At 41.1% G+C, this 26,857-nt stretch overlaps 7 protein-coding genes across 9 annotated transcripts; 6 read left to right on the forward strand and 1 right to left on the reverse strand.

Moving 5' to 3' along the window:
- The first annotated feature begins 109 nt into the window (after window positions 1-109).
- LOC108108477 (ionotropic receptor 75a) lies at window positions 110-2,446 on the forward strand. The gene is made up of 7 exons (XM_017216535.1): window positions 110-206; window positions 264-448; window positions 501-840; window positions 892-1,039; window positions 1,102-1,714; window positions 1,770-2,050; window positions 2,208-2,446. Exons 1-7 carry the CDS (start codon window positions 110-112, stop codon window positions 2,434-2,436), a joined length of 1,893 nt encoding a protein of 630 aa, XP_017072024.1. The 3' UTR covers window positions 2,437-2,446.
- Window positions 2,447-4,079: 1,633 nt separating this feature from the next.
- On the forward strand, window positions 4,080-9,468 carry LOC108108428 (battenin). Of its 3 annotated transcripts, none has more exons than XM_017216480.1 (6): window positions 4,080-4,145; window positions 7,651-7,864; window positions 7,947-8,077; window positions 8,194-8,352; window positions 8,417-8,756; window positions 8,815-9,468. In XM_017216480.1, the coding sequence occupies exons 2-6, from the start codon at window positions 7,661-7,663 to the stop codon at window positions 9,247-9,249; spliced, it is 1,269 nt and encodes a 422-aa protein (XP_017071969.1). In that variant the 5' UTR covers window positions 4,080-4,145; window positions 7,651-7,660; the 3' UTR covers window positions 9,250-9,468. The 3 variants fall into 3 exon arrangements, with proteins under 3 accessions (XP_017071969.1, XP_017071971.1, XP_017071970.1); XM_017216482.2 differs by lacking the exon at window positions 4,080-4,145 and adding an exon at window positions 5,330-5,411; XM_017216481.1 differs by lacking the exon at window positions 4,080-4,145 and adding an exon at window positions 5,589-5,752.
- Window positions 9,469-9,981: 513 nt separating this feature from the next.
- On the forward strand, window positions 9,982-12,713 carry LOC108108641 (arylsulfatase B). Its single transcript, XM_017216742.2, has 5 exons — window positions 9,982-10,160; window positions 10,219-10,378; window positions 10,953-11,441; window positions 11,517-12,413; window positions 12,472-12,713. Exons 1-5 carry the CDS (start codon window positions 10,050-10,052, stop codon window positions 12,507-12,509), a joined length of 1,695 nt encoding a protein of 564 aa, XP_017072231.1. The 5' UTR covers window positions 9,982-10,049; the 3' UTR covers window positions 12,510-12,713.
- An 87-nt stretch (window positions 12,714-12,800) lies between these two features.
- Window positions 12,801-14,576, forward strand: LOC108108642. Its single transcript, XM_017216743.2, has 2 exons — window positions 12,801-13,364; window positions 13,660-14,576. Exons 1-2 carry the CDS (start codon window positions 13,035-13,037, stop codon window positions 14,557-14,559), a joined length of 1,230 nt encoding a protein of 409 aa, XP_017072232.1. The 5' UTR covers window positions 12,801-13,034; the 3' UTR covers window positions 14,560-14,576.
- A 192-nt stretch (window positions 14,577-14,768) lies between these two features.
- Window positions 14,769-16,782, forward strand: LOC108108596 (probable ATP-dependent RNA helicase DDX52). Its single transcript, XM_017216694.2, has 3 exons — window positions 14,769-14,877; window positions 14,931-16,300; window positions 16,366-16,782. The coding sequence occupies exons 1-3, from the start codon at window positions 14,815-14,817 to the stop codon at window positions 16,685-16,687; spliced, it is 1,755 nt and encodes a 584-aa protein (XP_017072183.1). The 5' UTR covers window positions 14,769-14,814; the 3' UTR covers window positions 16,688-16,782.
- A 279-nt stretch (window positions 16,783-17,061) lies between these two features.
- On the forward strand, window positions 17,062-19,899 carry LOC108108598 (nucleobindin-2). Its single transcript, XM_017216695.1, has 2 exons — window positions 17,062-17,466; window positions 18,076-19,899. Exons 1-2 carry the CDS (start codon window positions 17,218-17,220, stop codon window positions 19,570-19,572), a joined length of 1,746 nt encoding a protein of 581 aa, XP_017072184.1. The 5' UTR covers window positions 17,062-17,217; the 3' UTR covers window positions 19,573-19,899.
- An 87-nt stretch (window positions 19,900-19,986) lies between these two features.
- Window positions 19,987-26,016, reverse strand: LOC108108595 (phospholipid-transporting ATPase ABCA1). The gene is made up of 10 exons (XM_017216693.2): window positions 25,774-26,016; window positions 24,497-25,711; window positions 23,661-24,296; window positions 22,634-23,453; window positions 22,228-22,479; window positions 21,886-22,174; window positions 21,451-21,760; window positions 21,068-21,393; window positions 20,941-21,006; window positions 19,987-20,831 (listed from the first exon to the last, which is right to left on the reverse strand). Exons 1-10 carry the CDS (start codon window positions 26,014-26,016, stop codon window positions 20,636-20,638), a joined length of 4,353 nt encoding a protein of 1,450 aa, XP_017072182.1. The 3' UTR covers window positions 19,987-20,635.
- Window positions 26,017-26,857: the final 841 nt, after the last annotated feature.

Below are 26,857 nucleotides of genomic sequence, written 5' to 3' on the forward strand. Positions count from 1 at the left end.
AAAAACAAACAACGCACATTGATGACAGCCAAATTGGAAGGGCTTCCTGGCTTGCTGGCCCTATAAAATGATTTTTGCGGCCTGAAAAATCAAAGTGAATAAGTCAACAATGCAGCTGGTGCAGTTGGCCAACTTTGTCCTGGACAATCTCGTGCAGTCACGGATTGGATTTATTGTTTTCTTTCACTGCTGGCAGAGAGATGAAAGTGGGCAGGGCAATATCTATCCAAGTCAGATCATTCTTAACTCTTATTTCTTTTCAGGTTTTCGATTCGCTCAGCAGTTCAACAATCCCATTCATCCCATTCTTGTCTATCACCAGTTTGTTCAAATGAAGGGAGTCCAGAATTGGTCACAGTTAGAGCTCACTTACATGGGTCACTTGCAACCCACTTTAGCGGTGTATGTGGATATAGAGTGTGATCAGGCTCAGGAGTTATTGGAGGAGGTACGTTACCACTTATTAAATAAATTATGTATTTAATTAGATTTCTCATTAGGCCAGTCGAGAACAGATCTATAATCAGCATTACCATTGGCTCTTGCATGGCAATCAGTCTGATCTTCATTTTTATGATTTATTTGCTCTTTTTAATATATCCATTGATGCGGATGTCAGTTATGTAAAGGAGGAAATCCAGGAAAACAACTCTTCGGTTAGCTACTCTGTATATGATGTCTATAATAATGGAAAAATCATTGGTGGCCAGCTTAACGTAACTGCTTCCCATGAAATGGTTTGTGACCCAAATAAATGCCGTAGGACAAGGTATCTGAGCTCCTTGCAAAAGCGTTCTAAATACGGAAATAGAGAACAGCTCACTGATGTTGTCCTGAGGGGTAAGACTGAATCTTAATTCTTTGAGCTTATTAGTTTGAACTATGTTTTAGTGGCAACTGTGGTTACCCAACGTCCGCTCACATGGTCGGATGATGAGCTGATACGGTTCTTGAGCCAGGAAAATGACACCCACATTGACTCACTGGCCAGATTTGGATTTCACCTCACCTTAATTCTAAGAGATCTGCTACACTGCAAGTCAGTTTTTCATCTTACGAGTTCGATTCTCTTCCAAATTATATGTTTCCTCTGTTTCGCAGGATGAAGTTTATCTTTTCGGATAGCTGGAGCAAGTCGGATGTGGTGGGTGGCTCAGTGGGTGCTGTGGTGGATCAGACTGCAGATATCACAGCCACGCCTTCCTTGGCCACCGAAGGCAGGCTCAAGTATTTGTCGGCCATCATAGAGACAGGCTTCTTCAGGTCGGTTTGTATTTTCCGGACTCCCCACAACGCGGGATTAAGGGGTGATGTATTTCTGCAGCCATTCAGTCCATTGGTTTGGTATCTCTTCGGGGGAGTACTTTCATTGATCGGTATCCTCCTTTGGATAACTTTTTATATGGAATGCAAGCGGATGCGAAAGCGCTGGCGATTGGATTACCTGCCATCGCTGCTTAGCACATTCCTGATAAGTTTTGGAGCTGCTTGCATCCAGAGTTCGTCCTTGATTCCACGCTCAGCCGGGGGAAGACTAATATACTTTGCCCTGTTCCTGATCAGCTTCATCATGTATAACTACTACACCTCGGTGGTGGTCTCTTCACTACTTAGCTCTCCTGTTAAGTCTAAGATCAAGACAATGCAGCAGCTGGCAGAGAGTTCATTGACAGTGGGCTTGGAACCATTGCCCTTCACCAAAAGCTATCTAAATGTTGGTTTAGTGTTCTTTTTAATTCTTATGGTTTTTTACATACTCTCAATTGCAGTACTCAAGACTTCCGGAGATCCATTTGTTTATAAAACGAAAAATCGAAACTCAGACCAAGAATCCTGAGCTTTGGTTGCCCGCTGAACAAGGTGTATTGAGAGTGAGGGACAATCCTGGTTATGTCTACGTTTTTGAGACCTCATCCGGCTATGCCTATGTGGAGCGATACTTTACGGCCCAACAGATTTGCGATTTGAATGAGGTTTTATTCCGACCCGAGCAATTGTTCTATACGCATTTGCATCGCAATTCTACGTACAAAGAGCTCTTCAGACTTCGGTGAGTGGGGTATTCCTCTATGGAAATATTCGAAACTCAATCTGCCAAAAAAACAATAACAATTTCAATTTGTTGGCCATTTCTTTTTTAAATATATATTTAGATGATTACTAAGTACGTTTAGTAATAATACCTTTGAACTAATTTTATATTTCAGCCTCCTGAGAGTCCTGGAAACTGGCGTCTATCGGAAGCAACGCAGTTATTGGGTGCACATGAAACTACATTGCGTGGCCCAGAATTTTGTGATCACTGTGGGAATGGAATATGTGGCTCCTCTGCTACTAATGTTGATCTGCGCAGATATCCTGGTCGTGATCATACTTCTGATCGAACTGGCCTGGAAACGCTTTTTCACCCGTCCCGTCATCTCCTTTCGCACGTAGTACTTTAAAATCCCTTTAAAAGCTGCTGTAAAAACTATATATACAATTTGCACCCAGGAGAAAATAAAACACTTTACGTTAACTTTTCGCATCGCAAAATTATGCAGGGGCGAACGCTTTTCCTCACTTCCTGTTTTTGCGCCGGAAAATTGCAGCACGCCTCGTTAAGCGGAGGGATGGATAGAGGGATTCCAAAGGACGTGGTGGCCATGTTTCCATGCGATTTTCGTATTTGCATTAAAAACTTTTCGTGTTTGGCGGTTACTTTTTATACTCCATTTTTACTTTTGGCAATGATTTTATTCATTCTCTTCAGGCCATTTTATTAGCATTTTTATGCCCAGCTACATTCGAATTGAAAACTTTGTCCCCTGATGGCACGTGTGAATGGTAGATAACACAAACTGGGTCTAATACGGCCTAATAGAAACAGTTAACAGTTGGGTTTTCGTTTTGATTTTCCCATTTTCGTATTTTTTCAACCAAAATCAGTACTAGTTTTCCCACCACAGCAATCGCATTTCGCCCCATAATGATTTATGTTATTTTAATGATTTTCGCCAGAGGCGGCAAATAATATACTCGTAAGAGATGTGTCAAAGCTTTATCAAAATTGATTGTACAATAAATAATAGTCGGTGTATGGGGTTAGGGGTTGGGAAAACTATTAAATAATGGCAATTGCTATTTGGCAATGCTTGGATGGAAAGTATTTTCGATATATAATTGCATAAGTGCCCAATAAATCTCTTATATAGTTTTTAATAGTAGATTTACAAGTCTTTAAAGAGCTTAAGCTTATATTTTGTTTAAGTACTAAGAATAGTTTTCAGAGAACTTCCTTAACAAATGACTCCCTGTCGACTGCAAAACAGCAACTGACACAAATGTTTGCCAAACAGCACTCACTGCCATTCTCAAATTCCCTACATATTACTGTAATAAATTGCCTTAACAATTTGTCAACTCAATCTTGCTGTCAACAGGCCATCGCTTTTTTTTCCATAGTTTTTTCTTTTTTGCACCATAAGGACACTTTCGCTTCGAAGGGAGGACAAGTTTAGAATGACTCGAAATTGACAGGCAATTGTGAATTATTTACAACAGTGAACAAGGGTTTTCCTTTTTAACCGGCACAGCCTCAACCACTTTATTTTGCAATTTGTCAACAACATGTTTTATTTTCAAAATGCAATGTATAACCCAGAGGCAAAGTAAAAAGTGTTGCCTGCTTTGCGGCTGCGGTGTGAAATTGGTTTTGGCGGTTTTCGTACGTGCTAAATAAGCGCGAAACGGATTTAATTTAAACGTTGGAATCGCCACAGATTGGAGATTTTGTGGAGGAGGGAAGGGAGAGAATAAAAAATACATTATTGGCAAACTCTTAGCTAGTTCGGTGATTAGTTTTAAGTGTACGGGGCACGATAAAAACAAAGAGTGAGAAAGTTTATGGCCATCATCAGTTTGATTACCCTTTCTGTTCCTCAAAGCCTGTCATATACGAATGCCATTGCCGAGTGATATCTTAAGATTTATATGGTCCAATGCTGCGAATATCTTATCTGTAATTTAATCTGTTGCCCACTTAACGATAATGATAATGTCGATTGCAGCTTGTCCGGCCGTATTCTGGGCCCGTAGTCGACAAATCCTCAGTACGTTTTCATTGCTCGGACGGTTTGATTGGCAGCCGGAAATAATACAGAAGTGTACGTACGGCTGATATTGTTTATTATTCACTCGGAGTAAAATGCTTTTTGCACTTTATCACGGATTTATTGTCTTCTTAACATAGAAATTGTCTCGCAAAACGCTCAGTGTTCCTTCAGAAATAACATTATTCTAATACTAGCCTGAATTTCCAGTTATTCGAGTAAATCCCGCTTGCGTAATTAAACCGTTTTGCATTGGGTTAAATAAACTCAGATTTTTAATTCTGAATTTGTTAAAAGAAAAAGCTTGCAATACGGTGTTTGGCATTTCTTAATGAGTTAAATTCTTTCAAGGTAATTTAGCCAAAAAACAGTTGGTTTTTCTTAGTTGGAGATTACGCATACGCCACGTGCTTCGGTAGTAAATCAATAAACTTAAACCGAAAACCGATTAGTGCTTATATCATATTTAGCAAAGCAAAGCTAATACGCGATCAGAATTTGCTATTCGCATTCAAGCTGCCTAACTTTAAACAAAATGCAATTAAAACGAGCGTTAACTTTTCATTAACAACTAGCCAAAAGACTTAAGACGAAGTTTAAAATACTCTTAAAATTTGCCAAACACTTGAAGAAAACTGTGATTAAAAACCTGAAATCAAGAGCTAGCACATGCCTTTAAGAATAGTGAATATCTTCAAGAACTATATCTGATGACACAATATCTTCTTAATCTAATCGATACGATTTCGCTTATCAGATTGTTCGGGATCCACGATTGCTACGGTCGACTAAGCATTTCCCACCATAAATAATCACAAGGTTCACAGACTCTTACCTTCGAGGAATTCAAACATCTTATCGTAATCACCTCACTCTTGATGAGCGTATAAACCCAAAGTGAAGGCACTTGCCAACCTGAAAAACGTGACGTTCGCTGACCGACCTCAACTCCCCCGCTTTCCTCAATCGAATCGAACTGAATTGAATTGAATTCAATTAAATTATATGTGTAATGTGCAATGTGTGCTACCTGTTACCGATCTACGTACATCAACCTGCCTGATCGGCACTTTGGCACTTGTTGCATCTGCAATTGTTTTAGTTTTTTTATGCTGCCGCTGGCAACTCGCGTGATACCTCACACTTTGGGTCCCAGTCTTTGGGCTTTATTGTTGTCGCCGATTGTTGCTGGTTCTCATTCAGTTGGGACTCAGTTGGGAGGGTTCAGTCACTCATTGAACGCCTCGAAGCGCGAATCGTCGTCGTTGCCGTATTTATTGCCTCTCGAAACCTTTAGAACGAAAAAACCGGAAAATAGTGGTAGGAATGTAGGACTTTACTGCATAGTGATGAGAAATACCAGAAAATATGTAATGTGCAATGTGTGCTACTTGCTACCGATCTAGGTACATCAACCTGCCTGATCGGCACTTTGGTACTTGTTGCATCTCCTGCCGCTGGCATCTCGCGTGAGCAAGTTCTTTGGGACTTGAGGTCCCAGTCACTTGGCTTCATTGCTGTCGCCGATTGTTATTGGTTCTCGTTTAGTTGGGACTCAGTTGGGAGGGTTCAGTCACTCATTGAACGCCTTGCAGCGCGAATCGTCGTCGTTGCCTCTCGGAACCTTTAGAACCAACAAACCGGAAAATAGTGCTAGGAATGTAAGACTTGACTGCTTAGTGATGAAAAAAAAACAGAAAATTCTCTTGAAAGCAATTATAAGTGATTTAAAACTCCATAATAAATATACAAAAAAATATTAAAGTGTTAATGCCAGTTATAAATATAACCTGAGAATTATTATCTTTATTTAACACAAAATAAGTTTGATTAGTATTTTGGAAGGCATCCGTACAAAAAATCAACAAATTGAAATCCATGTGAATAGAAAATTCGATTATTTAGCGACAATAGGATAGTAAAAATCTTCTGTCTTCTATACAAACTTAAACTTCTTAAAAGAACGAATAATAACCAATACTTGAGACTCAAAAACTTCGAACCTATTTGAAGACTTGTTTTTAAACCCTAGTTCTATAATTGACACAAATTTTTGCTGTGCTATACTTTTGAAGTCCAAGGCAAGACAAGCAAAAGTTCGTCTATAGTTCTCAATTTACCAACTATATTTCGAAATGCATTTCGGTCGGGTATCGAATTATTTGGATATCAAGCAAAAGTAATTGGATATTTCCCCATTTCGAAGTGGGTCAACAACTTTGTAACTGCGCAAATGGATCAAGTGAATCTTATGGATGAGTCAGTTGCTAACAAAATGCAAGAAGGCTAAGAAGTCTGAACTTCATACAATTCTACACAAGCTAATTGAGTTTGCAGTTAATTTGTTTTAATTATTTGCTAGTTGGCTAACAGTAATCGATGCTAATTGTTGATTTTTTTATTCGATTTGTTCCTAGCTCATTGCAAGGTCACCTGAAATTATCTGGATAATTAGACCTGTCAGTGAGAGCGTCGTTAGTATAAAAAAGTTCTTTGAAATGTCGATGGTCTAAATATGTATTGGCCATTTTCCGGCTTGGTTCCTATTTACCCTAACTGCTCGTCCCTATTTCCTCTTTATTCTATCATCAGTCACAAGTTCTGTCGGATGTAAACAAATCGAATAATCTGCACTTTGCACTGCCCAGATCATTGCCAAAAAACAGTTTATATATATCCGGGAAAGTGCCAGACAGTTCAGTTTCCCCTTTACTTGAATTCAATGATCTGTAGAACGATAAGAAATTAAAACCTAACAAACAATCTGAATTACATTGTTGAAAACTAGTCATATAAAATAGTTAAAGTTTGTTTAGCATGAGAAAATTGTGCTGTCTATTACTGCTTACTTAACTTAGTTACAAATTCAAATAAATGAATAGAAAAATATACGTGCTGTGAAAATATGCCGCAAGGCACTTAACTATATAAATAACGAGGCTTTTAACCTGTCAAACCCTGAGTCTGAACTAAACAGCTGTCTTTTGCTACCTTCAATACAATTTGTACATTTTTTATCATTTATTGCACGTATTTTCCAGAGTATTTATTTAAGCGACTTCCCCTGATGACCATATTTTGTCAAGTTCAAGACCACCAACGCACATGCTCAGCTTAACAAATTAAACAATTTAGTTAAATTCAACTCGAGCAAATACTAGTTCTCAACAAATAAACACAAACTTAAGAGTGCAATGCTTGCAGAGAGCGAATATAATTTTCTTTTTTAAGAGTTTCAAGAAATTTTGCTTTGCCATCTAAAGAGAATCTGGAGTATGAGAGCAGTATAAACTGATGTGATAAATTAATAAAGAAAAGAAGATTTTTTCGGATAGTTAATACATTATAATTGGTACTTCTTAAGGTTTCTTCAGTTAAGTGGTTTTATGAAGGTTTAGTCGCTTGAAGAACGTCTTAAAGGGCAGATTGAGATTTCTTGAGATTTCATAACTAAAAAAGTGCCAGTTTCTTTGGCAAGCAAAATACTGAAAATTTTTTTAAAAACACGGAAAATTTCTTAGAATTATTTTATATTATTATTATTATTTTTTTTAAATAGCCGGGTCAATATGACGGCAAGCAAGCAACAAGAGGCCGAGGCCGAACACGATCCCCAAGTGGTGGTCACCCCAGGAGATGCCTCTCACAGCACTCCCAAGGATCGGGGTCTTTGGCGGGATCTGACGTCCTATTGGATCCTGGGTCTGTGCAACAACTATGGATATGTGGTGATGCTGAGTGCTGCCCACGATATTATAAAGCAGTTTAATCCGGTGAGGGTATATTATAATTGTTACTATTATTCATTCTTTCTTTATATATCTAATAAATATATTCAATAATTTTATTATACAGAATGATGAATCTGAAGAAAGCTCGTCGGGTCGGAACTGTCACTTGGTGTCCACAGGAGCTATTTTGCTGGCAGATGTGTTGCCCTCCTTGTTTGTTAAGATCCTAATGCCCTTCTTTCCCTTTTGGGTCAAGTGAGTATCGCTTATGTTTTAACATTTTGTCAAAACTGAATCCATTAAATTTAAATATCTCGCAAAAAAGATAAGATTATAATTTTATTATTTTATATATTTCTTCTATAATCAAGCTTTCGCATAGCTCTGGCAGTAGTATTTTCAGCAGCAGGATTCTTACTGGTTGGGTTTGCCAATGCTGAATGGATGGCTCTTCTGGGAGTAATCATCACTTCAGCTAGCAGTGGAATTGGAGAGACCACTTTCTTGGCCTATTCGTCACGATACAACAAGTAAGTTTTTTTTATGGAAATCACTCTGAAGAATATCTTTTAAGTTCCTGTGCTTTAACCTTAGGAATGTGATTTCCACTTGGTCATCTGGAACTGGTGGTGCCGGAGTCATCGGTTCCTTGAGCTATGCCAGTTTAAGATCCTTAGATTTCAGTCCCAGAGATACTATGCTCATTATGCTGATCTTTCCTGCGATTGAGGCTTTCGCTTTCTGGCTCCTGTTGCGTCGCCCACAGGTTGATATTCTCCCAGTTACGACAGTTGAGTCCACGGAAGTCCTGATCACCGATGAGAAGCCGTTGGTTGGTTTCAAGGAGAAGTTCTTCTATATCAAACACCTCTTAAAGTATATGTTGCCCCTTTGCCTGGTGTATTTCTTCGAGTACTTCATCAATCAGGGATTGGTAAGCTAAATATTATAATAAGAGCTTAAGTATATATAATTTTTACTTACTCTTTCAGTTCGAATTGGTTTACTTCGAGGACATTTTCCTAGACAAGGACTCGCAGTATCGCTGGCTTAATGTAGACTACCAAATCGGAGTCTTCATCTCACGCTCCTCGGTGAACGTCTTCCAGCTGGATAAGATCTGGCTAATGTCCATCTTCCAGTTCGTCAACGTGGTATACTTCCTTACCGAGGTCATCTGGTGGTATACACCAAGCATCTGGATCGTGTTTGCCATCGTCTTGTGGGAAGGACTTTTGGGCGGTGGTGCCTACGTAAACACCTTCTATCGGATGTCGAAAGAGATTTCACCAGAACGCCAGCAGTTCGCCATGGCAATGGTTGTCCAGTCGGATTCTTATGGCATCGCTCTGGCCGGATTCCTAGCCATTCCCGTCCACAACGCAATATGTGGTCTTCCGGCGGCGTCGAGGAGCCTAATTTGGTGATCGAAAACATGATAAGGATCAGGATCAGATTATGCCTTTACTGTGTGCGTGTGTAGCTAATTAAGCGTGTATGTCTGTGCGTGTCCCGATAGTATTAATCGCTTAATCATTAGACTCCCGGGAGCCCGGTGGATAGTTATATAGTTAGTATGCTTCTGTTCGACTACTCTATAAGGTTTAGTTAAATAAACAAAAGAAAAAAACGCTTTTTGCATTAAAGTGAGCAGTTTTTTTTTAATTTAGTTACACTTTTTTTTTATTTTTTAACTTTTTTTTTTCAAAATACACATATTTTTTAAAAGTTTTAAGCTAATTTGAGCTGTTGGCTCAAAAATGCCAATTCCAATGCCAATGTCATATTTAGTTTGGTTTTCTCAAACATATCGAGACTAACCACCTTGATATACTTACTAATCCGCGACAGAACGTGCCCCACTTGTCTTAAGTTTATTCAACTGCTTCCAACAACAAAAAAAAACATTTATACTCTAAGTATTTACACTTGCTACATACTATAATTATTGTGTGTGTTTTTGTTGTAGGTGAGCAGTAATTATATTAACCTGTCGGTGGCTGTTAATTTGGTTTGATCGATGTCGATTGAAACGGCAAGCGATCAGTTTCGAAGTGAGATGCCCGGGGGAGACTGATTGGGAGATCTCGATCGAGACCCAAACTGAGTCGAGACGAGATGTTACGTGGACCTCTCGCGGTTTCAGTCGTTCGGGAGCCGCCGTGCAAAGCGGAACGCGGCAGTCGAATATTACGTGTTTGACCAATTCGGAAATTGAGTAACCAAGATGCGGGCCTTATCAGCGCTTCTACTTTTACTCTGCCTTCAATGGGTGAAGTCGGATGGAGATGCTACAGCTCGGCGACCCAACATAATCATTATAATGGCCGATGACATGGTCGAACTAGTTTTCGCCGTCATAAATCAAACCATTTCTAAAACAAACAAAATTTCAGGGCTTCGATGATGTTAGCTTTCGAGGTGGCCGGGAGTTTCTAACGCCCAACATCGATGCCTTGGCCTATCACGGTCGTCTCTTGGATCGTCTTTACGCCCCTGCGATGTGTACTCCCTCCCGGGGAGCACTACTGAGCGGTCGCTATCCCATTCACACAGGTTAGTACTACTATTGGCGTGTAAGAAATTAAATTAAATTATAGAAAAAGTATATATTTATCCAATTTAACTATTTAATAATAACTATTAACTATTTAATAATATTTTATTATTGAAAAAATACAGATATTTAAAATAACCAATATAATCTTCGATGAATACACATTTCAATTATTAAATTAAAAGGCAAAGGAAAAGTATATTGTTGTGTTAACAATGTAAATAAAAAGATAACGAAACGGATTCAAAAATACAATCGCACTTTTAACGTACTAAAATTTGATATTTTGTAACAACCAATGATTAAAAATTTCACAATATATGTATAGTATCGTAAAATTCATATCATTTTCACTACTTAAGCGTTGCAGTTATCCGAATGAGGAAACTTTAGAAAGTGCACATATTTAATCGGATGAATAACCGATTTTCGTCACAAGACAATATCCAGTATCCATTCCGCCACAAGTTTTGTAATCACTTTAGTAAACTTTTTTTTGAACCAATAAATTTGATATGCCTATCACAATAACATTTTGAATTGTATACGTTAATTGCATATAAAATACCGTAGGCACTCAGCACTTTGTGATCAGCAATGAAGAGCCTTGGGCTCTGACCCTCAATGCTACTTTGATGCCAGAGATCTTCAAGACCGCTGGCTACTCCACCAACTTGGTGGGAAAGTGGCATCTGGGCTTTTCCCGGCCGGAATATACGCCCACTCAGCGGGGGTTTGACTACCACTACGGGTATTGGGGCGCCTATATAGACTATTACCAGAGGCGATCTAAGATGCCGGTGGCCAATTACAGTCTCGGTTACGATTTTCGAAGGAACATGGAGTTGGAGTGCAGGGATCGTGGTGTCTACGTCACCGATTTGTTAACCGCCGAGGCGGAACGATTGATCAAGGAGAAAGGCAATAAGGAACAACCTTTATTCCTGATGCTCAGTCATTTGGCTACTCATACGGCCAACGAGGATGATCCCCTGCAGGCGCCCGAAGAGGAGATACGAAAGTTTTCTTATATCAAAGATCCTAACCGGAGGAAATATGCTGGTAAGTACTGTCTGTAAACAAAAAAGAAGAAGCTATTTAAATTTCATAATTAATTTATTGATTATTTTAATATAGCGATGGTTTCCAAGCTGGACCAGAGCGTAGGACGAATAATAAGCACGTTGGCCGCCACGAACCAGTTGGAGAGCAGCATAGTTATCTTTTACTCTGACAACGGAGCTCCATCGGTGGGCATGTTCGCAAATACGGGATCTAATTATCCCCTTCGTGGACAGAAGAATACGCCATGGGAGGGTGGGGTTCGAGTGGCAGGTGCAATTTGGAGCTCCCAACTTGAGGCTCGTGGGTCCATCTTTGGGCAGCCTATTTACGTGGCAGACTGGTTGCCCACACTTTCTCATGCGGCGGGCATTGAGTTAAATGACACACTAGAACTGGACGGTATCGATCTGTGGCCTCAGCTATCGGGATCTGCCGATGCCCCCCATGTTCCTCGAGAGATCCTGCACATTTTGGATGACGTTTGGCGGGTGTCTGCCCTTCAAATGGGACAATGGAAGTACGTGAATGGTACAACGGCTGCCGGTCGATATGACTCGGTGCTCACCTACCGGGAACTGGACGACCTAGATCCCCGAGAGAGTAGGTATGCGGTGACGGTACGGAATTCCGCAACTTCAAGGGCACTTTCCCACTTTGATAAACGACGACTAACGCAACAGCGTATCACGGCCCTGCGGAGATCAGCGGCGGTGCGTTGCGGCGATTTCCAAAGGTCTTGTAATCCCCTGTTGGAGGATTGCTTGTACGACATCTCGGTGGACCCCTGTGAGCAGAATAATCTAGCTTACTCCGAAAGACACTCCGATGTTTTGGCCGCCCTGCGAAGGCGCGTTCGGGAATTAAGAGCAACAGCTTCGATCCCAGGAAACCAGGCCAGTCTGCCAGAGGCCAATCCCACAAGGCACACATGCACATGGGAGTCCTTCGAAATTCAGAAGCCCAAAATTGGTATGTAACTGTCATTAACTGGAATTTTCTTAAGATTTTTTATTGAAATATGTTGCAGTTACATTGGAATGTGATTACCAAGGTGAACCTTGTTAATTAGTCCAAAATAGATGACTTCAAAGCCATTGATGAAGGATTGTCCTAAGACGATTTAAATGGATCACTATCCAGACAAAATGCGGACTTTATAAAAATGAAGTTTGAGTTTTTAGTTTTTAGTGAGTCAACCAAAAATGTTTACATATGTATGCTTTAAAATTAACGAATTTGTCTGTTAAATATTAAAAACTTTTAACATCACTGTTATTGCCAAACAGTTCAAGTCGTTAGGAAATTAGCCCATCTGGCAGCTCTGTTTCACTGGAATGTGGAATGTTAGATAAATAACATTTCATTAATTTTCAAATTTAAGTGGTTTCAATTAGAACTTTTTTTAATCCGTCGTTGGTCTTCCACTCAACAGTTTATTAATGAATTTAGTTGCAACAAAAATAGTTTTCCGCAATGAAAATTCACCCCGAACAGCTGACAAGGCATACACACACACTTATCGCCAAAAAGAGGGTTGACAAAGCCGCATGAAAGGATACGTCCGTAAAACTAAATCAAAAAGGTCTCGTAATGGAGGAACGTGCTGTGCTGGCCAATATTGCATCCATAATCACAAAGGATTTGCTCATTGACCAGCCGTCAATGAATATCAATGCTGGCAAATATCCGCTGTTGTCCTTCGGCGAGGACGACGACGAGGCGGAAATCTTCGCCCTGATGCAAAGAAAAAGATCCTTGGCCGCAGGCGGGAAACGCAAGTTGCTCCAGGATCCAGAGGACCGCAAGCAGGACCTCAAGCAGGCCAGGCTGGAGTGGCACCATGCCGAACTCAATCTTCTGCACCGCTACACAGATAACCAGTTTGAGTCCTACCTCCACATGCGCAAGCACACATTTCTGGTTAGTATTAGTTTTAATCCGTTGGAATTTAGTGTTTGCTTTCGAATACTGCGACCAAAGCTTAATGGAAATAGTGAAACAATAAGAACTGAAGCTATTAAAATCACCCATTTTTCAAAAACATTCGAGAGTTATTTAAGATTAAAAAAAGCGCTTCCACAAAATTTAGCAACTTCTTTCAGTATTATACAAATTTGAGACCCATATTGTAATGAAAGCTAAAACATATGTACATACATATATGCAATTGATATTATAATAATTACCATTAAAAATCACATTCCATTACTTTCAGAAAATCCAGCAGACCCTAGAGGAAATGCTTAGTGGAATTGCCTTGCCAGGCTATCCCACTCCGCCGGCGCAGACCATGCTGTCCTTAGCCCTGTGGAAGCTCTCTACCGATGAGCATTTCGAAGAGATCGCACGGAAGTTCAAGCTACCCTGGGCTCTCTGCCAGCAAGTGGTACGCGGATTCTGGCACTGTATCTCCGACAACTACGAGAGCTTTATTAAGTGGCCCAATTCGCTGGCGGCCCAGCGAAGCACACTGCAGGGATACCAGAAATTGGAGAAACTTCGATGCTTCCGAGAACTATTTGGCATTATAACGCTTAGGCGGCTGGACGTCTTTCTGGAATCGGAACACGCGGAGGTGCCAGTGGTTTTGCAGTTAATCTTCAACGCGGAGCGAAAGATCATCGACTGCTACGTAGAGTTGGCCGTTGAGTATAACTTTGAGGACTCGCCCATCGGCCAGACTTTGGCCTTAAATCCACGGACTATGCCAGCAGGCAGTTACCTCATCGGGAACGGTGTCTTTCCCCTCAAGTCATACCTGGTGCGGCCCATCGATACTGAGTGCTTCCGTAAAGATGCGGTGTTCAACGAACTGCTGCGTCCCGCCTTTCAATTGGCGGAGCAGGTCCTAGACACCTTGGCTCGCCGTTTTAATACCTTGTATGCTCTGGAGGCCAGAGATTTGAATGAAGTTCGCCTCATAGTGGAGAGCATTTGTGCGATGCATAACCTCTGCGAGGAGTTCCACGATGATGGACTGGAGGTCACTGGACCAAGCGGATTTAGCTGGGGTGGACTGCCGGAGGGCGTTAGGGGCAGTGAGAAGGACTTGAAGGGACTGCAACGGAGGGTGGAGCTCCTTGACGAAGTAGTGGCCATTGAGCCAGGGGAATAAAGAACTAACACCTGGAATTAATTCGTGTTTTTATTTCCTGAAAAATTATCTTTCATTATTTTAATGGTAAAATTGGTATGTAAAAAGCATTAAAATAAAAAATGTTTGGATTTGTATTCTACATTTTTAAAAAAGATTGTCATTATAGGGTTAATGAGCTGTTGTCGTTAACATCTCTCTGTTAGTTTCATTTCGACTGATGTGGCAACCCTGTGACCAAATCAAAACAATTGCACGTGCGTTGTTTGTAGAAAAATGGATGAGCATGATATATTTAAACTGCTGACGGCGGGTGTGCGCTTCACCAAGAAATCGAAGGTAAGTAGATTCCAACAAAGGTAGTGAGCACAAATGAAATGAAACCATTGCAGAAGGAAACCCCAACGCAACCACAACCGCAGCCCCCGATTTCTAAACCAGACGGGCCGGTAAAGAGTGAACAATCGGAGGAGGATGACGAAGACACAACAGAATTCCGATTGCTGGAAGGAGGATCTAGCAGCCAAGCCAAACGCAAGAAGCCGAAATCAGAAAAGGCACTCTCTCCTAAGGAAATAGAGCTTCAAAGAGCTGCTGAGGAAGCAAATGAGACCAGGAAGCGGCATGGTATTAGTGTGCTTGGCAAAAGGGTTCCGCCACCAGTGGCCAGTTTCGAGGCTCTGACCAGAGACTTTAAGCTGTTGCCTCGCCTTCAGCAGAACCTTCAAGCCCGCAACTTCGACCGGCCTACGCCCATTCAGATGCAGGCTCTGCCCGTGCTCCTCCAGAGGCGAGCGCTAATGGCTTGTGCGCCCACTGGATCTGGTAAAACGCTGGCATTTCTCACGCCAATCATCGATGGATTAAGGGCACATAAAACTAGCGGCCTGAGAGCCTTAGTCTTGGCCCCCACTCGCGAATTAGCACAGCAAATCTACCGCGAGTGTGCAGAACTCACACGCGAAACGGGGCTGCGCACCCATTTCATCAGCAAGGTGAGCGAAGCAAAGCAAAAGCACGGTACCGAGTGCAAACAGCGCTACGACATATTGGTCTCTACCCCAAACCGCGTGAGATTCCTCCTGCAGCAAGAGCCACCATTACTGAATTTGTCACTTGTTGAATGGTTTGTTCTGGACGAGGCAGATCGTTTAATGGAGGAGGGTCAAAACAACTTCAAGGAGCAGCTGGATGACATATACGCCGCCTGTTCACATCCGACCAAGTGCGTGGCGTTCTTTAGTGCAACCTATACTGTGCCTGTGGCCAAATGGGCGCTGCGACATCTTAAAAACTTGGTGCGCATCACAATTGGTGTGCAAAATAGCGCCACCGAAACAGTGCAGCAAGAGTTGCTGTTTGTGGGCTCTGAGGGCGGAAAACTGGTTGCCATGCGGGACCTAGTGCGCCAAGGTCTGCAGCCCCCGGTGCTCGTTTTCGTCCAAAGCAAGGAACGTGCTAAACAACTGTTTGAAGAACTGCTCTACGACGGCATCAATGTGGACGTGATCCATGCTGAACGGAGTCAACATCAACGTGACAACTGCGTGAGAGCATTCCGTGAGGGCAACATTTGGGTGCTCATCTGTACTGAGCTCATGGGCCGAGGTATTGATTTTAAAGGCGTCAATCTGGTGATCAACTACGACTTTCCACCCACTACCATCTCTTATATCCATCGGATAGGAAGAACAGGTCGGGCTGGGCGTCCAGGTCGGGCAATTACATTCTTTACGCAAGATGACACGGCCAATTTACGAAGGTAACACAAAGCAACAAAACAAAGACCATGAAGACACTTGATTTAAACAATTTTTTTCCTTCTAGCATCGCGCTTATAATTAAAAACTCTGGAGGATCTGTGCCGGAGTATATGCTACAGATGAAAAAGGTTCGAAAATCGGAGGCCAAGATTAGAGCGAAGAAACCCTTAGATCGTGAGGATATATCTACCAAGATACGCCCGGAGACGAAAGGCGACGAGATCCGCAAAACCAGAAAAGTCAAAAAGGTTGAGGCGACGGAAAAAGCATTAAAAAAGCGACAGAGTAATGAAAAGGATTTAAAGTCAAAGCAAAAAAAGCTCAGCAAAATTAAAGTTAACCTTAAAACTGCGGAAAAAAGAAAGGCAAAACCATCAAAAACATAAAAGCCGATGTGAAATTTAGACCAAAATATTTTCTTTTTTTTAATGTTATTACAGTATAAACAAATTTACAACAAACTAAAGCCGATCTACGTTTACGTTAGAGTGATAGATTTGTTTTTAATTTTTTATATTTATATTCCGCGAACAATTCACAAAATTTTTTCATTTAAAACACTCGTTTTACGATTAAGTATCAAATTCTTATAGAATGTTTCCCAAAATAAAAATTAAAAAGTACTAAATAAATAAGAAACCTATTTAAATGCATTCGCAATTAGCAATTAATGGTTTTAGATGGGTTGTGTCTTGGGATAAAGTATATTTGCGGTATATTTCACGTTCATTGACGTTTAAGTACCCATGGGCGCCTGTATTAAATTGTTAGTGCAGTACGGTCACGCTAAGTATGAACCATCAGACACGTCAGAATATTCTTGGGAATATTTATTTTTTGTGAAGATATTTGCACAGTTGTCGCTCTGCATTGGACAAAACTGGGAAGTACACGACAGAAGAAAACACTTGGAGACATGGCGCAGAACGTGGCCCTGTTGGGACTGGCACTGATTGCGATTTCCGCCTCGATTTCCATTGTTGTTGCCTTGCCTGTGACTCAAAACAAAAAGGATCACAAGGAGGCAGAGTCCTCCACTCCGGCCACTGCTGATGTGGAAACAGCCCTGGAGTACGAACGCTATCTGAGGGAGGTGGTCGAGGCCCTCGAGGCCGACCCCGAGTTCAGAAAGAAGCTAGACAAGGCGCCCGAGGCTGACATACGGGTAAGTAGAAAGGCGATTTCGCGGAACTTTATCTTCCACGTCTCGAAAAGATATAGCCTAGGCAAAACCAGAAAACCAATCGCTATATATTGAAATTGTAGTCAGCGGTACTTGCAATAATTACTTTTAAAACTTCTAGAAATCTATTGTCATTTGTATTTTTAAAATGGAATCGTTTTTGTCAATTTAAACATTGAATGTTCCAAAAATGTTCTAAAAGTTTTCTAAGTGTTCCTTATGTTCATAAAAATTTCTCAATATTATGATATTAAAAATAAAAATACTCCAAAGTCGTTACTTGTAATTTGTATATTCCCAAAGATAATATTGCACACAGACCTTTTAAACCCCGCCCAGATTAAGTTTCTTTTAATTGTCGTGTTTAGAATATCTGCTAATTTACATTTAAGCAGCACTTAAACACGTTCCTTTTGCCTCCCTTTAGCTTGTGGAATGCACTATTTCACACGTCTATTGTAAAGTTTTTTAGTTATATTTTTTGTCATATACTTTTTTCTTTTTTTAATATATTGCCTAATGTGAGGTTTAGTATTGGCATACATGTAATTCCTTTCATCTATAATTCTCATTGATTTCTTCGTTTCGCAGAGTGGCAAGATTGCGCAGGAGCTGGACTATGTTAATCACCATGTGCGCACCAAGCTGGATGAGATAAAACGTCGCGAAGTGGAGCGCCTGCGTGAACTGGCAAACCAGGCATACGAGCTGTCAAACGATATTGACCGGAAGCATATTAAGGTGTCTCAGCATCTGGATCACGACAATGAGCACACCTTTGAGATCGAGGATTTGCGCAAGCTGATTCAGAAGACCTCTGACGACCTAGCTGAGGCCGATCGTAAGCGGCGCGGGGAGTTTAAGGAGTACGAAATGCAGAAAGAGTTCGAGCGTGAGGCTCAGAAAAAGGAGATGGATGAGGAATCTCGCAAAAAGTTTGAAGCCGAGGTCAAGGAGAAAGAAGAGAAGCACAAAGACCATGAGAAGCTGCACCACCCGGGAAATAAGGCACAACTGGAGGATGTCTGGGAGAAGCAGGACCACATGGATAAAAACGACTTTGAGCCGAAAACCTTTTTCTCAATTCACGACGTCGACAGCAACGGATACTGGGATGAGGCTGAGGTAAAGGCTCTGTTCGTCAAGGAGCTGGACAAGGTCTACCAGAGCGATTTGCCAGAAGACGACATGAGGGAGCGGGCCGAGGAGATGGAGCGCATGCGGGAACACTACTTCCAGGAGACAGACACCAACCACGACGGGCTAATCAGTATCGAGGAGTTCATGGTGCAGACCAATAAAGAGGAGTTCCAAAAGGACCCCGAGTGGGAGACGATCGATCGGCAGCCGCAGTACACTCATGAGGAGTATCTGGAGTACGAACGCCGACGTCAAGAGGAGGTGCAGCGCCTTATCGCTCAGGGCCAGTTGCCGCCGCATCCAAACATGCCTCAGGGATACTACGCTGCTCCTCCTCCGGGTGGCGTCGCTTACCAGCAGGCCCCACCAAGTGGACAACTACACTATCAGCAACCTGATCAGGTACACATCCAGCAGCAACAGCAATACGCACAGCAACAACAGCAGTACGCCCAGCAATACCAACAGCAGCAGTATGGAAACGGACAGCAGCCGGTGCAGTTGCATCCCAACCAGGTTTACCAACATGCAGGACAGATCCCTCAGCAACAACAGCCTAACTACCAACAGCAGCCTGTCTATCAACAACAGCAGCCCGTCTATCAACAACAGCAGCCAGTGTATCAGCAACAGCAACCTGTGCAACAGCAACAGCCACCTGTGCCACAGCAACCTGTGCAACAGCAACAGCAACCTGTGCAACAGCAACAGCAACCTGTACAACAGCAACAGCAGCCTGTGCAACAGCAACAACAGCCTGTACAACAACAACAACCCGTACAGCAGCAGCAACCTGTGCCAAATCAGCAAAACGCTCAACAGCAACCCGTACAACAGCAACAAGTCCATAATGGGAGCCCTCCACCAGCTCAGAATCAACAGGTTCCAGTGCAACAGCAACAGAAACAACATCAGGAAACATTAAATCAGGCAAATCAGCAACACTAAACATTCCTTTGCTGACGCATTTCATTTAGGCCATGTAAGCAAAGCATAACAAACTTCTGGTAACGAGAACACAATGTGATTGGACTGAAATAGCACACAAAAATCAATATATCTCACTATGATTATGTAGAAAATGTACAATGAAATAACTTATTGCCCCGACGGTTACCGCATTGTTTTTTAAATTTTATACTTCGTTCTTTTTGTACTCTTTTCTCTCATCCCGTATTTCTGCATTTACGCGATGTATTTTTTAAACGAATTTTTGTACATATGAGTTTATGCCTAAGCATCTTCAGATACATAATAAATGCAGTGAAACAAAAATTATTTTATAGAAATTTTAGTTTTTTATTAGTATAAGTTGTATGGCTTGTATAAATTTTAAACTTACAATTCGATTTTGGCTGGATTGGTAAAGTTTTATAAAACCTTTGTTTTTTTATAAAAATACCGAGAATATAATACTCGAGAAATTTCCAAATAATTAAGCTAGAAGAGATTGACGCAGTCTACAATCCATCTTCCATATAACTGAAGTAAATTATCCGACTGCCCAAGTAAAGCCTTATAACCTAAATTATTATATAATAAATTATGAGAATTCACCGATTTGGAAATGTTGGTATAAAACTTTAAGCTTAGCTTTAAGCTGCGAATGTATCTCTAGAAGCTACATGCAAAGACCCAACTTTCTATCGCTTATAGATCAAGAGATATCTCCGTTCATACGGATAGACGGACGCACTTGAATAAACCGCCGCGATATTGATATTGATAAAAAATATACTTTGAAGGGCTTGTATTATTAATATTACAAATATTTACATGCTTTTGGGTTTTACATGTCACAGTTAAGTCATCGCCAATGATAAAAAAAGAAATAACATCATCAAACATTACAAATTTCGAAAAGACCAAAGGGAACCCAACACTTTTTATAATAAAATAAGTTGCCAGATTAGGAAAATCACTTATCAGGATTCAGTTTTCAGTCCACATAAATTATTCTTGTTATTACAGAGGAAATCCAATGTGCAAAGCCAATATTTGAACTAATTTATTAGTAGCCAGTCTTCTTTCGTGTTCTATCCTTGGCAATCTCCTCGAATACATCCTCCAAAGATGGCTGTGATATGGAGTAGTCGTTCAGATTCCAGGAAATGCGATTGCCTTCGATAAAATTAAAAATCTGCGACCAACTACTTTCTTCTTCGGAAATTAGAAATGTTAGTCTGCCACTAAACTCGTACTTTTCTCTGTGAGTAAAATAATTTAAATATTAATTTATCATTTGTGTTGATAGAATAATCTTATTAATTTGTAACTGTCTTAAAATATACGCTTACATCTAGGAATCATACTTACTTTAGAATGGCGTTGGGGCACGTCTTCTTTAGTTCGACTTCAATTTTTAAAAGCACTTTTGGCATTCTAAAAAAAAAAGATTAGTTTTTAATAAATACAAAAAGCAGTAATCGTGCTTAATACTTACTCTTCTACTTGCTCATTTACAATCAACTTCACCACCATACCTTTGGCAATTGTGTTTTTGATGTGCTGGTTCGATCCCATAGTGTAGATTTTGCCGTCCACCAGGATCACGCTTTTCGAGCAAAGGGCATTTATTTCGTCCATATTATGTGAGGTGAGCAACACAGCTTTGCCCTTATTAACCACCTTGTCGATAATCGTCCAAACATGGCGGCGCGAAGCAGGATCCACTCCGGCACTCGGCTCGTCTAGACATATTAGGGATTTGGCCCTGCAGGCAACAGCAGCGTCGATTTTCCGTTTGGTTCCTCCACTGTAGTACATAATCTGGATTTAAACCAAAGTCAGATATTTGAAAAGAAACCCCTTAACGAGTATCCTAACCCGTTTATCCAAGTGCTTCCTGAAACCGAATTGATCAGCAAGCTGTTCAGATCGTTCTTTTAACTCCTTGCGTTCAGTGCCCCGAATCAGAAGGAAAAAATTGAGCATCTGGCGACCAGTGAAAAATTCGAAGAACGAGTCATTTTGAGGACAGTATCCGATTTCCCTTAATGCCTTGTTCCGTTTTTTTTTCATACTAAAGCCTGTGATATAGATATTTCCTCTATCCATTGAATGCTCGCCGACAATCATTTTGAACGTGCTTGTCTTTCCGGCTCCATTGGGCCCAAGTAAGCCCAAGCACGTTCGTCTGAAAAATGTTAAGTTGAGGCTTAGCTTTAGTCGTCTAACATTTAAACATCCGGTTATTACTATGTAGACAATAGTCTATTTCATTTTTTAAGATAAATATTGGCTAACTGGGCTAATACTCACGATTTAAGAGCGAAGGAAATATTGTCAACGGCTAGGGGCCCGCAGGCATATTTTTTTGAAACCTGATCTACGACCAGTGCTCGGCTCCCAATCTGATCTTTATTCATATTTTTTATTTTCTCTGCCTCCCTAGCAATTTTAACATCCCGACTAGAATTTCGTGAGCCCCGGAAGCAACACCCTTTGCATCCGTACCATATACAGCTTCCATACTCAATAAACAAAATAAAAATACAGAAAATGAACGCCCCACAAAGCATGACAATCATCTCAGGCCAGGTCATCGGATCTATCGAAATAGATATAATTATTATTATGACTATTACCGTATTCGAGACTCACTTTCGCACACACATCCTGGAATGATGAGAGCAGATGGCTTTATGCAACTTATATCTAACTGGGCGGCTATTTCCGGTACTAATGTTTCTGAATTGGTGGATCTGCAAAGACGACTAAATCGCACGCATTTTTCTATGCAAAAATAACAAGCAATCATTGGGTGTATGTGGAAAACATATATCACTATTTCTAAAATGTTGTACATTACGGCCAATGCTTCAACAATATACACAATCACAACAGCTACGAGAGCTGAAAGAAGGAAATTAATTATTGCTGCGCGAGGGTGAGGAAATGGATGGTTTGGATATACATATTTGGCTTGGCCCAAACAGAATTTATTTAAAATGCGACCGAGTTTATCTGAAATAGTGCCAAATACAATCCAACCGGACCACCGTCTTACCCGAAAGTAGGATTAATGATACTGCTAATAAAGAGGCAGAAAACGCCAATATCAGGAAATAGGTGAATATCAGGCCCGCCAGTCCTGTGAAGAAGAGCACGAGCAGTAAGTAATCCCAGGGCGCCAGCGTGTAAAGGGGAAGCATTAGGGCCAACACCAAAATGAAATAAACCAGCAAATCGAATAAAAGGTGACTTAGCCAATATGTGATCATGCCCAGCCCGGCCACCTCCTGCTGCATCTTCATATGCGATACATTCTCTTGGATAACCGAGTTCGAGAACATGATCATTACAATACACACATAACATAAGACGCATGTTGGTGTCAATGAAATATCTGAAAAATCGTCAGTGCTTTTCTTAAATGGAGAGCTTGTTACCTCTATTGCGATTTTAGGTCCAAAGAGTTCATAGGCCAAGATATTGTAGACAAGATTAATGGTCATAGGCGCCGCATGAATATAGTGCCTGGGGCCAACCCAACCGATAAGGGGATCTTCAATGCTAACTGCCATCGGCATGAAGCTTATCTCACGCTTTCCCTCTTTTGTCATGAGGGCGTCTCTCACGTAATCCTCCACTTTTTCCGATATTAATTTAAGTTGGATGCCATCTTCGATCAACCCTGGTACATAGTCCGAAGGAAGTAATCCCGCTTTAGATTTGCTTTTATTTTGTGACAGCAACAGCGTGGCTCCGTCGCCCAAATATAGGCCAACATTCAAGGTCATTCTACCCAAATTCTTTGGATCATCATGCCGTGTCAGCGTGGTTAGGTAATAAATAATTGGAAGCGACAGAAGCAGCAGAAAGTAAGCCTTGTTACATTAGGAATAATATTAGTTTATGTCAATAGGATTTAAGGATTCTGTCAGAGGCCAGTTCTTAGAATTCTTTAAATAATTTAAAATAAGTAAAAATGTTGTACATGTAAATAAATCATATATTAATTAACTTAATCTCGAGGGCTTCGACATTTGTTGTGTAAGGTTATCGTTATTAAAATAAGGCTTACCCCTATTTACCTTGTTGGCATAGAGGGACAGAATCTTTTTGGTCATCACTGCCCACCACTGGTTAACGCAGTAGCGATTACTTTCAAATTGATCCTCATCCTCATCATCGTCGTCATCGTCCCCGCCATCATCCTGTTTCTCAGCGCCTCCGGTCATCCGAGATCCAAGGTCCTCCGCTCCAAAGCTCATAAAAATCTCTTCTAGACTTACAGAGCTTAAGCCGAATCCCCGAATACCCAGCTCTATCCTTTTGTTTTCTAGGTCTCGGAACAGGGGAGAAAACGACTTTGACTGGTTGAGCGGAAGCTTGTAGCAAACATCTTTGCCCTTTATGCTGAACGGGCTGATATCGCCCACATGCCGGGATATCAAAGAAGTCAGTCTTTCAACGTCACAACGCTTTCGAGTTTCGCAGGTTAGCAGGCAGTTGGCATCCACAAGTTTTTTAAGAAACGGCAAAGATCCAACACATCGCAGTTGTCCATCGCTGATGATGACCATGCGATCGCCCAACACCTCCCCGTCGTCCAATTGGTGTGTGGTCAGAAGAATGGTGCAGCCTTCCTTTGCTTCCAGTATTAGCTTCCAGATCTCCCTTCGAGCACTAGGATCCAGTCCGGTACTGGGCTCGTCACAGATGAGCACCTGGGTCAATAAGATAAAATATTGAATTGTACTTTAGGATAATTTATCAAGATTTTTCTCGTGAATATATCATAAATTAATTCTTATTTTAAGTTCTTATTACTTTTATTCGTCTGAAATCGGAAAGGTGTTTAAGAAACTTGGAAATGTTAACGCGAAAAGACAAAACACTCTCCATTGGCGAGTGTAAGCTGCAGTACCTTTACTCCACCACAAACCGAACAAACAAAGCTCAGTTTTCGCTGCATTCCGCCGGACAGATTGTGGGCTGGCGACTTCTTCTTTTTCTGCAGATCAAGCTTCTCCAGATACTTGTCCACCTCTGCTTTCACTTCCGCGCCTCTGAGCCCACGAAGCCGGCTGAAGAACTGGATATGGCTGGCCGAGCTCAGGTGACGAAAAAGCACATTCTGTTGCGGGCACAGACCAATACAGCTCTGCGCTTGCCGTCGTTGCTTCCGGATGTCATAGCCATTTACCAGAGCGGTTCCGGAAGTGGGCGATATAAACCCAGCCAGCATGCTGATCAGTGTCGTCTTGCCCGCTCCATTGTGGCCCATTAGAACTGTGATCTGGCCCTCGAACATGCTGAAACTCATATGTTTTACGACCTCCATCTTGCCAAAGATCTTGCTAAGACCTTTTATCTGAACACCAACGGTTTTACTCTCAGGATCAGGCTCCATTCTTTGAAAATCCGCACGTTCCTCATCGGGTTGCGCCCTATATATGCCGAAAGCCCTACAAAAGAGTCGCTTATAGGGCCGGAAGCTTACATTGAGGGAACAGCATGTGCAGGGAAAGTTCCAGGGACGAGATACCCCGTAAATACCTGGTCGGATTTGCTCCATATACAGACAGAAAACCAGGGACAGTAAGCTGGTCAGAAGCATAACCAGCAGAATATAACCAACGCTGATCGTGTCGCCTGGCCATGAGGTCAGAAAGAGGTTGTCCCATTGTAGGCCCACACCATAGTCCTCCCAAGAGGAGAGGCCTTTGGACAACAACTCCAAAGCGGACAATATAAATATACTGATGGTAACGCCCAGACCCTCTGAACAGCTATCGATACAAAAGATCCAGAAGGGAATCTTAGTTGCAAATAAAATAAGGATAACGATGAGGGTAATGCGATGAGTCGAGGAGATCAGGCTGCTCATCAGGAAGCTTAAGCAGATCATAGAGTGGCAGAATATGAGCAAAGCAAAAAGAAAGATCGACCAGTGAGTGAAAGGCAAAAAGGACAAATCAGCTGTTGGCAATTTGATTTTCCAACACAACGTTATTATCGTCGATCCAATGAGGAGCACTATGAAGTTCTGGACGTACCAAGCCAGCCACTGCAAACCTGAGCCAACGCCTAATAAGTTTTGTATCTCCTTTAGCTGGAGCTCCTTTTCCTCGACGATTGACTGCAATGGAGACTATGAGCAAACTCTGTATAATAAAGCTTTCTGATCTTCGATAACGATACCTTTGACAAACTTATAACCACGAAGAAAACTATGATTAGAATCAAGATAATTCCAAGGCCATCCAAGCCTGTTGACTTAAAAATGGGTGGCGACGGAAGGTCCCTAATTTTTGGAAACGTTATGCCATCCTGACACTTTTTCCTTTGCTTACACTTGTGCTTAATATGGGCTTGGCTCAGTGCCTGCTGTACGCCTAAGAATCCAGTTTTATATAATGGAGAAGAGCCATCTTGTGAAAACATAATATTCACTCTGTCTTCACTGGGAACACGTAAAGCGAAAGACAATTTATCCGGCCATTCTGTCCAGGTTTCGGGAAATTCAATGCCAATCACACTAATGTCATCATCACAAGCGACTAACGCATCATAGAGTTTTTCCGAATTTTCGAAACCGGTTTGATTTATTTTTAATTCTCCCACAAGCGACTCTATAAACTCAGTTTGAGGAGAGTAATAAATTTTAGAGCTAAAAAATACATTAGATCTTAAGAAATGGGAAAACTTTAAGACTTACGGAAAATTGTTAAGAATGTCACTAGTTGGTATTGGCCCAAGTATTTCCCGCTTGGATCCTAGTGACGGTACAAGCCTAAGACACATACAAAATATGGGAAAGATAGCGAAGAAAACTAAAAGGCTGATCATATAGCATTTTCGACCGAAAATCATTAAAAAGTTTTTCCACACCAGCAGCCATACTTTCACGATGCAGTTCGGACCCTTATGGACAGCCATATTCTTACAGTTTTGCGGGCAACGAGTAGTTTTTTAAATACAAAAAGTACATTTTTTTATATATCTAAACTTTAATCATTTAACTCGAAGCCACTTTGTTTGGTTTTTGTTAAACTGTAAGGCTTAATTCGAATATATATATTTATCCTTAATACTTAAAGTAATCCGATTTCCGCAAAATAATGCACTAAAATATTTTATAATATTTATAAAATATTTTAAGTTTAAGAACTGCACGATATACCTTACTCTCTAACATTTTCAGTTATTAATCACAAAACTATTCGAAAAGTACTTCTATTTATATCTTGTTCAGGGTGACAACAAAAAATCTTTAAGAAGATAT

Source organism: Drosophila eugracilis, unplaced genomic scaffold (genome assembly GCF_018153835.1).
Source record: "Drosophila eugracilis isolate 14026-0451.02 unplaced genomic scaffold, ASM1815383v1 contig_2154, whole genome shotgun sequence".
Classification (NCBI taxonomy): Eukaryota; Metazoa; Arthropoda; class Insecta; order Diptera; family Drosophilidae; genus Drosophila; species Drosophila eugracilis.

Excerpts from the sequence above, each read along its gene's own strand:
- LOC108108595 (XM_017216693.2), bottom strand. The coding sequence starts at position 26,016 with ATGTTTTCACAAGATGGCTCTTCTCCATTATATAAAACTGGATTCTTA. Across the intron at positions 25,712-25,773 it reads TGGTTATAAGTTTGTCAAAG|TCAATCGTCGAGGAAAAGGA; the intron begins GTATCGTTATCG and ends TCTCCATTGCAG. Across the intron at positions 20,832-20,940 it reads TGCCCCAACGCCATTCTAAA|AGAAAAGTACGAGTTTAGTG; the intron begins GTAAGTATGATT and ends TTTTACTCACAG.
- LOC108108477 (XM_017216535.1), top strand. The coding sequence starts at position 110 with ATGCAGCTGGTGCAGTTGGCCAACTTTGTCCTGGACAATCTCGTGCAG. Across the intron at positions 207-263 it reads CTGCTGGCAGAGAGATGAAA|GTTTTCGATTCGCTCAGCAG; the intron begins GTGGGCAGGGCA and ends ATTTCTTTTCAG. Across the intron at positions 1,715-1,769 it reads TCACCAAAAGCTATCTAAAT|TACTCAAGACTTCCGGAGAT; the intron begins GTTGGTTTAGTG and ends TCTCAATTGCAG.
- LOC108108642 (XM_017216743.2), top strand. The coding sequence starts at position 13,035 with ATGGAGGAACGTGCTGTGCTGGCCAATATTGCATCCATAATCACAAAG. Across the intron at positions 13,365-13,659 it reads TGCGCAAGCACACATTTCTG|AAAATCCAGCAGACCCTAGA; the intron begins GTTAGTATTAGT and ends CATTACTTTCAG.
- LOC108108641 (XM_017216742.2), top strand. The coding sequence starts at position 10,050 with ATGCGGGCCTTATCAGCGCTTCTACTTTTACTCTGCCTTCAATGGGTG. Across the intron at positions 10,379-10,952 it reads TCGCTATCCCATTCACACAG|GCACTCAGCACTTTGTGATC; the intron begins GTTAGTACTACT and ends AAAATACCGTAG. Across the intron at positions 11,442-11,516 it reads TAACCGGAGGAAATATGCTG|CGATGGTTTCCAAGCTGGAC; the intron begins GTAAGTACTGTC and ends ATTTTAATATAG.
- LOC108108596 (XM_017216694.2), top strand. The coding sequence starts at position 14,815 with ATGGATGAGCATGATATATTTAAACTGCTGACGGCGGGTGTGCGCTTC. Across the intron at positions 14,878-14,930 it reads GCTTCACCAAGAAATCGAAG|AAGGAAACCCCAACGCAACC; the intron begins GTAAGTAGATTC and ends AAACCATTGCAG. Across the intron at positions 16,301-16,365 it reads GACACGGCCAATTTACGAAG|CATCGCGCTTATAATTAAAA; the intron begins GTAACACAAAGC and ends TTTTCCTTCTAG.
- LOC108108598 (XM_017216695.1), top strand. The coding sequence starts at position 17,218 with ATGGCGCAGAACGTGGCCCTGTTGGGACTGGCACTGATTGCGATTTCC. Across the intron at positions 17,467-18,075 it reads CGCCCGAGGCTGACATACGG|AGTGGCAAGATTGCGCAGGA; the intron begins GTAAGTAGAAAG and ends TTCGTTTCGCAG.
- LOC108108428 (XM_017216480.1), top strand. The coding sequence starts at position 7,661 with ATGACGGCAAGCAAGCAACAAGAGGCCGAGGCCGAACACGATCCCCAA. Across the intron at positions 8,353-8,416 it reads TATTCGTCACGATACAACAA|GAATGTGATTTCCACTTGGT; the intron begins GTAAGTTTTTTT and ends CTTTAACCTTAG. Across the intron at positions 8,757-8,814 it reads ACTTCATCAATCAGGGATTG|TTCGAATTGGTTTACTTCGA; the intron begins GTAAGCTAAATA and ends TTACTCTTTCAG.